This window comes from Lepidothrix coronata, unplaced genomic scaffold (assembly GCF_001604755.1).
Source record: "Lepidothrix coronata isolate B3197 unplaced genomic scaffold, Lepidothrix_coronata-1.0 Scaffold253, whole genome shotgun sequence".
NCBI classification, from domain to species: domain Eukaryota; kingdom Metazoa; phylum Chordata; class Aves; order Passeriformes; family Pipridae; genus Lepidothrix; species Lepidothrix coronata.
The window spans coordinates 757,615-772,298 of NW_016690433.1; the positions used below are offsets into that span (position 1 = coordinate 757,615).

The 14,684-nt window shown below is 33.3% G+C and overlaps 1 protein-coding gene across 1 annotated transcript in view; it reads right to left on the reverse strand.

The window, feature by feature from the left end:
- Window positions 1-14,684, reverse strand: part of RYR2 (ryanodine receptor 2) — a gene marked incomplete at its 5' end in the record, with an annotated part of 247,650 nt that overhangs the window by 30,067 nt on the left and 202,899 nt on the right. The window contains 5 exons of the mRNA XM_017835267.1: window positions 167-248; window positions 2,566-2,670; window positions 4,094-4,222; window positions 5,620-5,708; window positions 6,691-6,771. Of these exons, the coding sequence (XP_017690756.1) occupies window positions 167-248; window positions 2,566-2,670; window positions 4,094-4,222; window positions 5,620-5,708; window positions 6,691-6,771 (486 nt within the window). The remainder of the gene's footprint in view (window positions 1-166; window positions 249-2,565; window positions 2,671-4,093; window positions 4,223-5,619; window positions 5,709-6,690; window positions 6,772-14,684) is intronic.

A 14,684-nucleotide genomic window follows, 5' to 3' on the forward strand; every position in this document is an offset into this window, starting at 1 on the left:
AGCTAAATCTCCCATTCACTTTCAGATGTAAAAACTCTTCTGACAACTGAGACGTGAAAATTAAAAACTTTAAGGAAAATAAAGCATTATTTCTCAAATGAAGAAAATCGCAAAGGTAAAAACTGTTCTAGAAAAACTGTGAAAGAGGATTTCAAATTTTTACTACCTTCCAGCATGGACAGCAACATGACAACCATATCTTTCTGAAGATCCATCAATTCCTTTAGCAATTCAATTTGACTGGAATCCTAAATAATGAACACAACATATATATATAATTAATATGTTTATTTCTTTGACATTTATATATGTGCACACATATTTCACCTTGTAGAAATGAAACTTTGAAATTAGGAAGCTAGTAGTGTCAAAACTGGTAATACAGTGAGAATATATTTGACTGTTTGATTCCTTACAGTACATTTACAGGATCAAACATTTACACCATCATCTGTTTAGAGGGCAGTAATTTAATAAAGGCAAAGTGAAAACTGAAGGTGATGAAAAAATTTAAAACAATAACTCGGTATGTCAAGCTCACTGATGCTTCTAAAATATTATTGCTTTTGGTGTAATCAAGTTTACAGCTATGAAGACTTGTAAAAAACAGTAATAGCAGCAGCACACAGAGCTCAATGTGTAACACAATTCAGAATGAGAGGTTCCATTATGGGCCACTGAACTTTTTTGGGGGAGAAAAAAAGTTGAAATAAAAATTAAAAATATTTATTAATAAAGGTCTATTAATTAACATTCTTAGACATACATTATATATATTTTTACACATCTTTTATCTCATTGGACTTTAAATCAAGTTTACTATTTCACTTGCCAATGATTTCAATCTGGAGTCTATCTGGATGGATTTATTCAACTACTTAGTTTCTTCCTCAGCAATAGACTGTTGCATCATGCCATTGATAAGGCATATTCAGAGAATGGTACAAAAATATCAAGGTACTTTATGGCAACTTACATCTTGGATTGAAAACAGCATAAGTTGGAAATAATAAAGATTTCTAATTGATTTGTTTTGTACGTTTTCATTATAAATCTTTTAACTTAAAAAGTTGCTTGCAAACTGGATGATCTTTGTTCATTTAGATTGAAAATTTTACTTTCACTTTCTACCTTATGGAGATTTCTTAATTATGACTATTATCGTGTTATTGCTTCCTAGTACCAGCCTAGAGAACGAAAATGCAAAAAAAATACCTCAAAACCCAAACAACACAGTGATTTAGTTTTGTTCCTTTTTAAATCTTGTTTCAAATGTTGTTCAAAAGTGACCTGGAAACTTATGATTGAAAGAAAAAAACAAATACTTAGCCTTGGCAGGTCCCTTTTACAGTCAAGAGCCATATGGCAGCTCCTTATAAATCCACTTAGTTACACTCAACATCTTTGAAAACTGGCATTTCAACAGAATCTGAAAAACTTCACCATATATTCCTGTAATAAATATAAATTAACAAAAGAGCCCACGGCTATTCTGGTATTTCCCAAGACTCTGCTGGCCCCCTTAAGGAGTTTCCAAATGGCAAGAGCTTGAGCTTCATGCAAGAGAAAGACATCATCACTATTTGTCACACGTTTCAAGTAGACCGTGCTTCTGTCATTCCACAGAACACTGTAAGTAACTCCACACACTACAGTGGATCCTGTGCAAAGCTGCTTGGCTATCTTTAAAGAGGCAGGATTAGTATCATTATTTTCTAGATGCAATAATTAAAAGATGCTGTGAAGCCACTCTGGGCACAGCTGAGAATTTAAACTTGTCATTACTTTAAAAACAAATCTTGCCAAAAGCCACATCATATTTCATAAATAACACATAGCTACCACGTGTTTGACTCACTGTCAGCAACTACTTAAATACCTCTTTCCATGTTGTTTTAGTGGTACAGGAAGAAAGCACAGTAGCCACCATGGTGGTCTATGAAAATATTGACTGTTTTTTCAATTCTTAAAATTCTACAGGCATTTTAAATGCACTTTAGCAAAAATTCAATGCATTACTTCTGCAAAACAGGTTTGACTGAGATGTCCCTTCACTATTTCTATAGTGAGTACTCACATTCAAAAGCAATTCACCCATGATAAAGTCTGACTACTCTAAATCTCTGCTGAGAGTGGAAATAGCTTAGATGCAGATGGTTTGAACTGTAGTCAATAAACATGAACCAGGGTTCAATGCAGGACTCATCAATGAAGATGATGGGTCCTGCATAAAAGGATCATGAAAAAGTTCAGAAAACATTGTGACAGAATTTTGGTACAAAAGACTGAAACTGAGAGTTTTTTCTGAATATCAGTGATATGCTTCATTTGCAGCTTGATCTAATCTGCTTTGTGCCTGTGGCCAGCAATCCAATTACAGGCCCGCCATTCACATCCACTACAGTTTTCTAATTTACTCCCTCAATTCAATTGTATTCTATCACCTCTCCCTTCATATTTCCTCTACTAACTGGTATTATTAATGACTCAAACATATTAATATGTTTGTTTTTCTTTTACAAAAATGCTAGTAATTTATAAAGGAAAAGTAAAACAAAACAATACCTGAGACAGCTTCATCTGCATGTGGGCAAACACATGAAGGAAACCAACGACAGCATCCCACAGCCTGCTATGAGCCAGACTTTGCTGATTCCCAGTACATGGCCCCTATGTTCAGGCAACAAAACAGAAAAAAAAAAGAAAGCCAAACAAAAAAGAAAACCAGAGTTTGTTTGCAAGAAATGCAACAAAACCAGGAAAGAAGATACATAAGCAGTGCATAGTTTGGGGTTTAGGGGTGTCTTTTAGAAACTGCTATGAAAAATTAAACATATCTAGAATTACGTATCCAAGAACACCATTAACTGTAAACAATGCCTACTCCTAATAATCATTCTGCCTCTGTTTTGGACAAGTCTCAATATACTAATCGAGGACCACAAAGTGTGTATCTCCTTGCAACTTTAAACAACAAATGCTAACAGGGTACAAATCTTCAAGATGATTCTTCCCTATGTACTTCTGTAAATCAGGAATAACTTTTATAGAAGGTTAATGCAAAATGTGCCTAAGGGATTAGAGAATCAGTTTCCTGAGTTTTTCCTCACAGCACATTCTAGCTGTTGTAGAAGACAATGCTAAAGAATATTTAAAAAGAATTCCAACTTCTGAAAAGAAGGAATATGAAATCTTTCGAAGCCTCAAAGGGCAAGAAAAAAAGTTCTCCCAGTCAAAAACACTACTTGTGATTTGAGAAATTCAAATACATTAAATATATATACACACATGTATATGTTGCCCCTTCTCATATTTATTCAGTCCTATTCTATCACATTTCATCCTCATGAATTATAAAATACTATTTTCATATTAATGATCTTCATCTGAATGAAAACAATATAATAGACACCTAATAGTCTAACTAAATTCTCTCTAACCTGCTTATTATTCACAGAAACAAACTGTAATATTGTTGACTTATTTACATGAGGAATTAATGCAGAACTAAATTACACCGAATTCTTAAGATAGCATGGAAGAACTGCTATATTGTTATTTTCACAGAAATTATCCCAATCTCATTCATTGCTGAGTCCACCTCAAGTGCATCTCTACAATTCTCAAATGCAACATGTGAATTCATCATTTCAAACACAGTGTTGTTGCCTTAAAACAGCCTTATTCATGACAGAAATCTCTATCTAATGTTATATCAACTAAATAGCAACTATGATCTGCACTGACACTAGTTACTCAATGGAATAAAAGTAAAAACTTTAATGTGGGTAATACCACTGCAGTTTTAATCCAAATTAAAAACAAAACAAAACTCTACCATCCTATTAACAACCAAAGGATGTTTATTAATAATTTTAATTTTTAATAAATTGCTAAGATTGAAAAAGAGTAATGACAGATATATATATATACTTGAATATTTTACTTCCTACATAAACAAATGCACTGATGTTGAAGCATAAATGCATCTATTTTATATTTCTATGTTATATCTAGCTACTTTATATTTTAATGACAAAAGTATGAATAGTTTTTCTTTCAAATCCATAAAATTCAAAATAAATTAATTTACCTGGATATACTCTGTAAGAGTATTAAATACTTGTTTTGCAACCTGGATGGCTTTGGAAAAATTTCGTTGTCCTTGCTCATCAATAACATCCTTCCCAGAATAATACCAATAGAAATCACTAATGGATTCCTAAAAAAAAAAACCAGTTGCGAAAAGTACAAAGAGATTATGTAGTCAAACTGCCTCTAGCTGGTTATTCATCAAGATAAGAAAAACAACTTTGGTAGCATTCCAGTTCGGAAAAGTATTTAACTTATAAAGGCTTCAAATGACCCCTCCTTAAACGATTCTAAAGTACTACTTCAAGAATTGTAGTTTCATCTCAAGGGAATCAATAGAAAAAAAATACACTGAAATAAATAATTATAAAACACCACAGCAAACCTCAAAATAAAATTAAATAAAAAATTAGATCTGTTGGTATTTGCTCTTAGAGATACAACAGCCTGCATTCCGAAAATGAGTGCTCGGTAGCACTGCCCTGTTGTGTGCTGTTCATTAAACAATGTCTCTTTCTACTGCATGCTTGACACCTAGTCAATAGTGGGAGTAAATGTTGTTTTGTGTGCATGATTCCTCTCTCCATCTTCCCTAAAGGGGAGCTTATTAAAGTTTCAACAAAGCAAGCAACGAAATTAAAATCATTGTATTGTCCCTACAACTTCTACAGAATGCATAAGGATATAAAGCGACATTGATAACAGGAGCAATGCAAAAAAACCCAAACAAAACAAAACAAAAGAAAAAAAAACAAACACAAAAACCCCCATCCATTTTCAAAGCTTGGAATTCTCAAGCCAAATAAATAAATGGCTAAGGGGAACTAGAGAAATAAACAATAATAATAATAATAAAAACCAAAACAAACAAACAAAAAAAAACCAAACAAAAAACCACTTCACTTCACGCCAGCCTATGACTATTTATTCATACAGCAGTCAGTGTTCAGACCAAATCAGAACATGGATGAAAAAGCAGCTGGCTAAAGTTGAACTTGAGCAATACAAAACGCTTCTCAGTCACAGGGTAGTTTCAGCCAACAACTGGTTGCTTGTGTTCACTGATACACTTTGCACTTATCCACCTTCTGCCTCCTTTCCTTAGTTAACAGGCTTCACTGCATTCTTGAACATAATGGTTGAAAACAGTCTTTCACACTTATGACACCTTTACTCTTCCGGTTAAAAATATAAAGAACCATAACCAGTAGAGAATTTCAGCCTTTCTCATCAGTTTGGGCTACATTGACCAGAATAAATATCATGACAAATAAATGCGCTTCTCTAATAAAAATGAACATTTTGTGATAAGGATCAAATATGATTTTGCTGGAAAGTAAATTTTTTTTCTGGCAGCAAACCATATATTACTGAAAGAAATTCCAGAGAAATTAGAAAACCTGAAGTCTCCTCATACAAACTTCCGCTGTATGATCAAAAGTAATGAAAGAATAAATAAAAAATGCAAATATTGTATAGAAGCAAATTATTGTTGTCATCTACTTAATTAGTATCTAAATTACCTACCTGAACTCTTAATAAGTAATCCACAGTAGAAATTATAATATTAACAGTTGTGTTGTTGCCAGTTTGAGTTCTTAGGTAATTCTGAAAATCTAAAAATTAAAATAAAAGTTTAATTTAAGCGATAAACCTATTTCTGAAAATTCATTCTGATATAAGGTGATCTAGAAAAGTCTATTATAGAGGCATGGATTTTTTTTTAACCCTTTTTTTCATTTTATTTTTTTTGCAACAAACCATTGTAAAGAGTTTTAGCATTTTATTGCAGAGATCACATACCAGTGAACTTCTGAAGCCAGAAGCTTGTTTGTCTATTTCACCTGTAAAATTTAACTTGGCCTTGTTTTAATCTCATTTATAACTAGAACTACATCAATATCAACCTAATTATACCTAGTATACATTTTGTTAAGCAAAATCAAAATTAAATCGTATAATTATACAGACCCTGATAACTAAGTCAAAAATAGGTCCAATGGCTAAAACAAAAAACTATCTTTTTTTTCATTATTATTATTCCTTAAGAATGACCCAGAGAACACAGGGAAATGTACTTAATGATAAAAATACACAACATCATACATTTTTGCTATGTGTTTTTATATATTTAAAAGAGATGTTATTTCTTCAAGAAAGGTATTGTGTACGTTGTAAGTTCACATACAATTCTTACTGACATTAGTGGCAAATAGCACACACCAGAAAGCGTATAAATGCCAAAGGACAGTAAATATAACTTCCCGTTACATTTTGCTCTGAATCTTCCCTGTCTAGAAGTCATAAACCATGTACATTTTCCTATATAAATTTACCTTTTCTAGTTGGTCAAGATTCAAAACTCATAATTTTTGGAAACCATTATCTTTTTAACAACCTTAACTTTTCTACAAAGTTAAGGCTGTTAAAAGATCTGGCAATTTAATTCCACATACATATTTTCCTTTCATGTACAGTCTAGCAGCAACTCCACATTTCACAACATTTTATGAAGGCTGCCAAATCTTCACCAATGAAGAGCTTTTATCATCAGTTACCATCACCTTGACTTGGCTGACAGGCAGCCTGTCCACAAACCTGAATTATGTCCTTCACAAAGCAATTGAAGGAAGCGGAAGAGATCACAGGTGAATTCATCATCCTGCATCACCTTTTCTCCTGTAGAAAGGCCAGATGAAAGCAGGTTATCACAGTCTGCCAAGTAACACCCCACAGCCTCTGAAGAAAATCTCCATAATTAATATTAAGAAAGAAAGAAGGGGAGAGAAAATTTATAACCTCCAATCTATCTGAAGCACGTATGACTTGTGCTTGGCAGATAGTTATTTGGTTATAAAAAAAAAGAAAAAAATAAATTACAAAACTTAACTTTTGATTTATAAATATGGCAGCATGAGCTTGGCAACATTTTACAAAAAATCCCTGATTTACATTGTTTGACTTCACAGGGCATGGATGCTTCATCACATACAAAGGTAAATATAGGATTAATTTTGTTCCCATTCATCACAAAACCAGGTACTTAAAATACAGAATGAGATTTAATCAAACGGTGATGAAAATAATTCCTAAAATAAACTATTAGATTTTAAAATAGTCTAAAATAACCCAAGAAATTTACAGCTATGTGCATTTTCAAGAATCCCTTAGGCTGAAATATTTAATGATTTAGCACCTTTCTGTTGCTGACACAAAATGTTAGGCATTTGTCTCCCTTGACAAAATAAGGCAATAGATTTATAATGAATTAAGACTAAATGCCGAAATGCTTTACTGAACTAGCCCCTTCAGTCCATGTTTTTGATAAATAGCTAATAGCCAAATGAATAAAGCTTCAAATTATTTTCTTGATTTTTTCACAAGAAACAATACACTAAAAAGCCCTCAATTAACCACTGCTATGTCAAGTACATCAATACATGCAGTTAACTTAGTACGGGGACATGTGAAGAGGAAAAACAACTATTCACCCAGGAAAACAATCACAACTGAGGAAAATGTAGAACAGCTAATAAAATGGCATGGGAGGACAACAATATAGATGTTAAAAAAATAAAGGCCACCTATTGAAAGTAAAATTCCCATTTAGGACCTTGGAAATGTATTTGGAATATATATGGCAAGAAAAATGGAAGTCACAAAAAAATCGACTTTTTAAGAATATACATCCTTAGAATACGTGCTATTTGTAGACAAGAAAAGGGAGATAAAAATGTAAGCAAACTGCAAAAGAATTTGGAAGGATTTTTGTTCAGGGAAGACAACTGAGGTTCTACAAAGACAATATCTTTAGTATGTGAACAGGAGACCAGAAGACTGAGTAAAGGAATTAAAATTTAAAAGAAAAAAGAATTCAAAAATATTACAGATAATATCTAAATTAACAGTTACTTCCATATGGTTGTATTGGTGGATCATTCTAATTATAATGTCTACATTTATAAATTACTATATTATTATAATTAGATTATTACTGTTTGTCCTGGTTTTGGCTGTGATCAAGTTAATTTTCTTCATAGTAGCTATTACTGAATTGTAAACAGTATTTAGTACAATTTGGAATATAAATAAACATGATCAGCAGTTTAACTTTACATAAAGTCATGAACAATTACAAATTCAAGCTAATGGACTTATCCATCCAGAGTCTGTGAATTTTAAAGTGAGAAGCTTCAGTACAATGGTAGGAATAGGAAGCAAAAGCATTTTGAAAACTGATATGAATATTTTAAAGTACAAAATTTCACTCTTTTCTGTTGTCATTAAGTCAAAATCTTTTGTATTAATAGTACACATCACTAAGGTATATGTCAACACAATTTGATACAGGGAAAGATAAAATGCTCTTTCTCCTAACTCTAGATGTGGACTTAGGGTAGTCATAAACAATATGCAATTCTTTCTCCAAGGATGAATTCAAATACCGTAAATGACATTCCATGACATTTTTCTCCATTGCATTTATAAGTACCAGACACACAGTTTTTCAGCCACAGAAGACTGAAAAGCCTTTCAGCTAATTAAGCAATGAAAAATAAATTACTATTTCTATCCAAGCTGATTATCATATACATACAATACATGCCCAAGAAGGCAAAATCAGGAGGTGGCTGTGCTCTTAAAAGCTGGATAATATTATCCAACATTATATGCAGGTTTGGCCCAGCAAGAGTGTAGAATATTCTGCAGGATTAGTCACTCTTTTTTTGATTTAATTCCTTTCATGCTTAAAGTTACACTTGGAGTCACATGCTTTGTTGGTCTAGATGAATATTTATATATTGCAAAAACAAGCATTACAGAAAGCCAAATATTTGGTGAAGCCTGTACTGTCACACATGTAATGCACGTAGCTTGACTGCTGAGATGGCAATGATTTTAGAAAATAACTCACAGGGAACATTGCTTGGAAAGATCAAGCCCATAAAAAGCCCAACCTTTTCCGCATACAGGTACCACTGAATCAAAGCCAATAAAACTACAGAGTAAGTTACAGTTTAATATTTTTTGACCTCTGTTTTTCTTGCCCTCTTAGGAAGTAAGATTTTTCAGAACAAGAAGGAAAACAAGCCTCCAATTAAAATGTTATACAGATTAATTTATGAAGTAATCTCCTGGCTTTTAGTACACTTACTGGAGTTTGGGATTTTTTATTAAATGAATTCCATTTTTAATATTGGAAGGGCTTGGAAAGGTCTTTTAATTAGCTCCACTGTAAATAAAACACACCACGAATACAAGTTATTGAAAAATTCTTCAAAATCAGAAGGTGTTTAGGTACATCAATACATATAAATTGAAAGGCCCATTCTTTTTAGAAATATTTTTTCATATTTCAAAATTAAGCAAACCACCCCCCCATATCAAACAACCTGGCCACACTAAGATTTAAAATAATCCTGGTTTCCAATTTTTACAGCTGATCAAAATCCGACTAGAACCAACATTGGTAATGACAGGAATTTTAATTTTCAGATGTTACTTACTGACAGCAAGTGGTGCCTTACTGGTAACTACAGAATGGAAGTGGAGATCGATTTCTTTCTGTAACATCTGTGGGAGCAACCACTGTTGCTGTGCACACAGATTCATGCCAGTTCACACAAAGATTTGCAAAGATATTGTACTTAAAAACATATACACTGCACAGAGTACAATTTAGGCTGTCACAAATTTCTGTTGGTATGAACTGTATTCTGGCATATATTTGCTTAGTTGTTAAAATGCTGCCATTGCTCATGCTGTATGTAAATTATATGGCTGCACACATGAAGGCTTTAAACCTATAGCTTTTGCAAAACTGGCAGGTTGCGTTTGTGATATACAAGAACAGATGTATCATGTGGAGAGAATGAAAATAAAATTCAATGAAAAATTAAATACATGGTTTTTTCCTTGAAAGTGCATGTGTCCAAGTTCAATAATTCTCTCTCCTTTTTTTTTTTTTAAATCCTCAGTGGTAAAGATCTGACTTCTATTACTACTCAGAAACATGGGTCTGATGCTGCATATTACAAAAATATACAAATACTTTCAGCTTTCAAAAGGGAATACGGCTCCTTTTTGATGGCTGTTAAGCAAGAGCAAAGCTCTCACACAATAAAGCAAGTGAATTTATTCTTATCACAAGACATAGACCATATTGGATTGTGAGTCCTGCATACCTTTGACTTCTCAACAGTCTAACTCAAATAAGAAAGCACTTGTTTTCTCACTGGGTGACACAGAACAACTTCTCTGAAGTTACTCCAGTTCCCTTTTAAATGCAAACACTGATTCAAATACAGTGATATAAAGGTGGAAAACACCTCTCCAATGTAGGCTGCAGTGGATCACATAGAATTTAAACATCCACTTTAAGCATGACAAGGCTGATGAAGAACAAAAGCACATTTATTGATTTCACACTGTTAACGACTGAAAATAGCCCTGACGTGAACCCACAGTATAGCTAGTTATTATATCCCATGTATATCACTCTCACTCAGATTGATAGAGAGTCCTTTAAGAGTTACTGTCAGATCAAATCTCATTCTAAAATTGTATTTTATTAAAATAAGCCTTCTGAAAACTTATGGAGAAACAAAAGAGTGCCATGATACAATATTAAAAGATTAAAACCTATAATAGATCTTTCTGAAAAAAGGGTGGTAAAAGGTAAAGTAATATAAGTGTAAACTTAAAATCTTAAATTTAGTACTTTATATGACAAGTAATACAAATCTCTCCAAAGGAAAAAAACATTGCACTTTCAAGATTTTTGTGACTCACAGTGAAATAGCAAAGAGTATGAGTGTTAAATGAAAAACCATTGCAAGATAATAAGCATTTCTACATCTCTTTGGTTTTGAACCCTCCTTTTTGGAAAAGGAAACAGAACAATCAAAACAAAATACATACAGAAGAAACAACATTGAGTACACCACAAAAACAAGTAAGAAACACGTTTGCTAAAGAACCATCAATGTTGTTACCAGTGGGGGTTCCAGGGTTTGAAAAGGGAAGGTAGTACCAGTCAGAGGAATATCAGGACAAGGCACTTACGATGTGGACAGCACAAAGAAACAATTGGAATAGAGCAATAAATCTCATATCCATGTTGACTCAAAACAGGGCTTTCTATCTGTTGCTAAGGTTGACACGGGACCAGAAACAAGGACTGCATATGAGGAAAAGTTGACTCTATTCCCATAAGTGTCAACGGCAGTTTTTCTTTGACTTCGGGAATAATAGTTTCAGACCTACAGGTTGCAAACTCAATGACAATTACTCATTAATGTGTTTCTGCAGCAGATGACATGAGAAACCACTAAAATGCACATTTTACATCCCATCATTCCCCTGGGAATATAATTTTATAATGAATATATATTTTATAATTCATTACTTATAAAATAAGCATCTTCCTCAAAAACAAAAAGGAGAGAAAATCTTTCTAATCTTTGGTACTTTCTTTGAAGTATTTACAGACGGTTATTCATAGTATTGCAAACAGACATAAGAACCTGGGTATCTCATAAAATCTAGATACTGTTCACTACAAGACTTTCCCCACAGACACAATGGCTTGGCTTTCTAATGCTATCGGGTATTAATACCAGTACCTGTACAGCTCTTAGGTAAACTACTTTTCAATTAATTGAAAAAGGTGTGCTTCATAATATTAAAAAAAGTTATTTGAAAGTAGCATAATGTCAACAATAATGTAACCCTGAAAAAGAAAATTACAGGCTTTTTTGCTTGAATTTGCTTTTTCTGTTTTCTTGAATTTTCAGTAGCTGGACAATAATACATAAGAAAAGATGCTGTTAGCAAATATTATCCCTTTGTGCCAAGAAATCTTTGACAGTGATTACTGTATCTTGACACTGCTGCTGCTCAGTAACAAAGAAAACAAAAAGAAAATTATCCTAATTACTGTGTAGAATTTTGTTAATCTGCCAAATAAAAAATTTCCACTGAGAAAACAAATAAAACACCAGATCAGCCTCCTCCCCAAAATTTGGCTAATGAAAAGACACTTCTGTGTTTGAGCTTATTGTTTCTGCTGACTGGTATACACATTTTGTATTTTAAATTCCCTTTTCACATGGTGACATGAACATCTCATGGCAACTGCTCCTACAAAGCTCTTCCATTACTTGAAGAAAAGACATTTTGAGGTATAGCAACCTTAACACATGAAGTAGCTTTCCGAACAAGGAAGAGGCACCTGCAAACAGTACTGATTTCTCTAATTTAGTGATGTGCCACCTCTTTCTTGTATCAACTCCTGACTGCATTAGATAAACCTAGCCAGTGGCATATCCTCTCCTTACTAACCACCCTCAAATCCTCACTGGATCCACCACTGATTTCCTGTGCTTGCACAAATCAGTGCAGCAATAAAGCCACATTCAATACACAACATAAAGGCTACAGGAAGACTATAGCACAAGGCTTTGTGTATATATATAATATTATTTTCCTTTTAACATTCATCCATCGCAAATACTGGGCTAACTAAAATGAAAATAAATAAAAAGGAACAGGAAAAAAAAAGTATAAAAAAGCTTGCTGCTCTTATATCTAGTGTGTCAATCACTGTGCAAATCCTGAGAAAGAGAGGAAGAACAAAGTAGGGAGATTTGACATGTAAACCAAGAATTTTAGAATAAATAATTGTAATAATAATAGAAAAATCACACTAGTCTAGCAGTCTCACAGGAACAAAAAAATCTCATAATGTTCAGGAGCTGTACAGTGCTGACACAAAGCTAAGAGCAGGAAAAATAAGGAATAGGCAGTTGTTTTTAATAATTACCACGCTCATGAGTGATGACTGAGGAAGGGAGAACAGGACAATTAGTTCAAAGAAAAAGAAACAGGGAAAAAAGAAAAAAAAAGGTGAGAAATTTTTTTTAGAAAATACAAAGTACAGTTAGTATTGGTTTTGGCAAAATTAGTTCTGTACTAAAAGAGAAACATCAAATAAACAGAAAAGGAAAAAAAAAGTTCTTCAAATGAGGAAGCACAAAATACTCTTAATATTGGTAGAGTCAGTTATGCAGCATTTAAGGGTTTATTTATATTTTCATGCAACATAGTCACCACTAGAAACAGAGCAGTGGTCAAAAGAAAAATGAGCTTAACAGTCCATTTCAAAATCCAACATTATGAATAAGTTTAATTATATAATAATAGAAATATTGTCCAAAAGAACAAAACACTGTGCAGAGTAATCCTCAGTAAAACATGAGAGTAATGGCTGAAATTTATATGCTAGATAGCTGCATCAGTGCTCAATTCACAATCTTGTAGCCAAATTTTATCCACATGGTTTCATTTTTTTGTTTACTCATATAAGTCTGGCAGGACTTAATCTATAATTTAAACTGTGGGAGCACTTTCAGAGAAGCAGCATTTTTGACTAGTCTTGAAGTCATTCAGTCAAATTTAATAGTTCATGAAAAATTATTATTTGTGACAAGCAGCTAAATATTAAAGAAATAGACCGCATAAAAGATCTACTGGCACAACAGACAATGAGATATACAGTGTTGCTGGTACGAATTATGATCCTTCAAGTGCAAGAAAGATTACACAGTCAAGCTTTTTTACCTTGTTTTTAAGATGAAAACATGTTAAAAGATTAGGTGACTGCAGGATTTAACTATAAAAATTCACTGTAAAATATTCTGAGGATAAGGGAAGAAAATGTGCTCTGGTAGCTCTCGTAAGTATAAGAATGAACTTAATATTTCCAGACAACCACAGTAAGGGAGTAGTAGAACTTACTGTCAGACAGAAGACAGGAATTGACAGTGAACTGACAACAACAAGGGCAGAAAGCCAAATCGGTTCAAAGTCAAAAGTAAAGTGAAAATTTTGTAATATTTCCCCAAAGACAAACAGAAAAGAAACAGCTTTCCCAGTAGGCTTTTCTCCAAACAGCAAATACAGTTCTCTCGACCTCTTATATTTAACTTATAGCTTAACTAAATTGTGTGGTTTTCAGTTTAAGAAATCAGGTGGGAACGTATAATTTCATTTTAAACTTAAACTGGTTAGGGACTCCTGAAATGTTTTACATGCATAAACACTGCTGTCTGTAATCAGAATATGTTTTCAATTTTACATGTAATGTCTTCACTTCTTCAGAATGATGGGTAAGAGTCCTCTGAGACCATTCTGAAATCCAACACATGCTAGTGATTACTGTTGACAAGAATGAGCTTAGGTATGCCAATTAAATAAATATAAATCACTTTTAGGAATCCTGTTTCAGCTTCAGTCTCTCTCTATATTTACAGGGTTCACAGAATTACAGACCATCCTGAATTGCAAGAGACTCACATGGATCATTGAGTCCAATTCCTGGCCCTGCACAGGACAGCCCCATGAGTGACACCATGTGCCTGAGAGCGTTGTCCAAACATTTCTTGAACTCTGACAGGCTTGGTGCTGTGACCACTTCCCTGGGGAGCCTGTTCCAGTGCTCAAGCACCCTCTGGGTGAAGAATCTCTTCTTAATATCTAACCTAAACCTCCCCCTGGTTCTTTCAGCTTGTTTCTGCAAAATGTTAAGATAA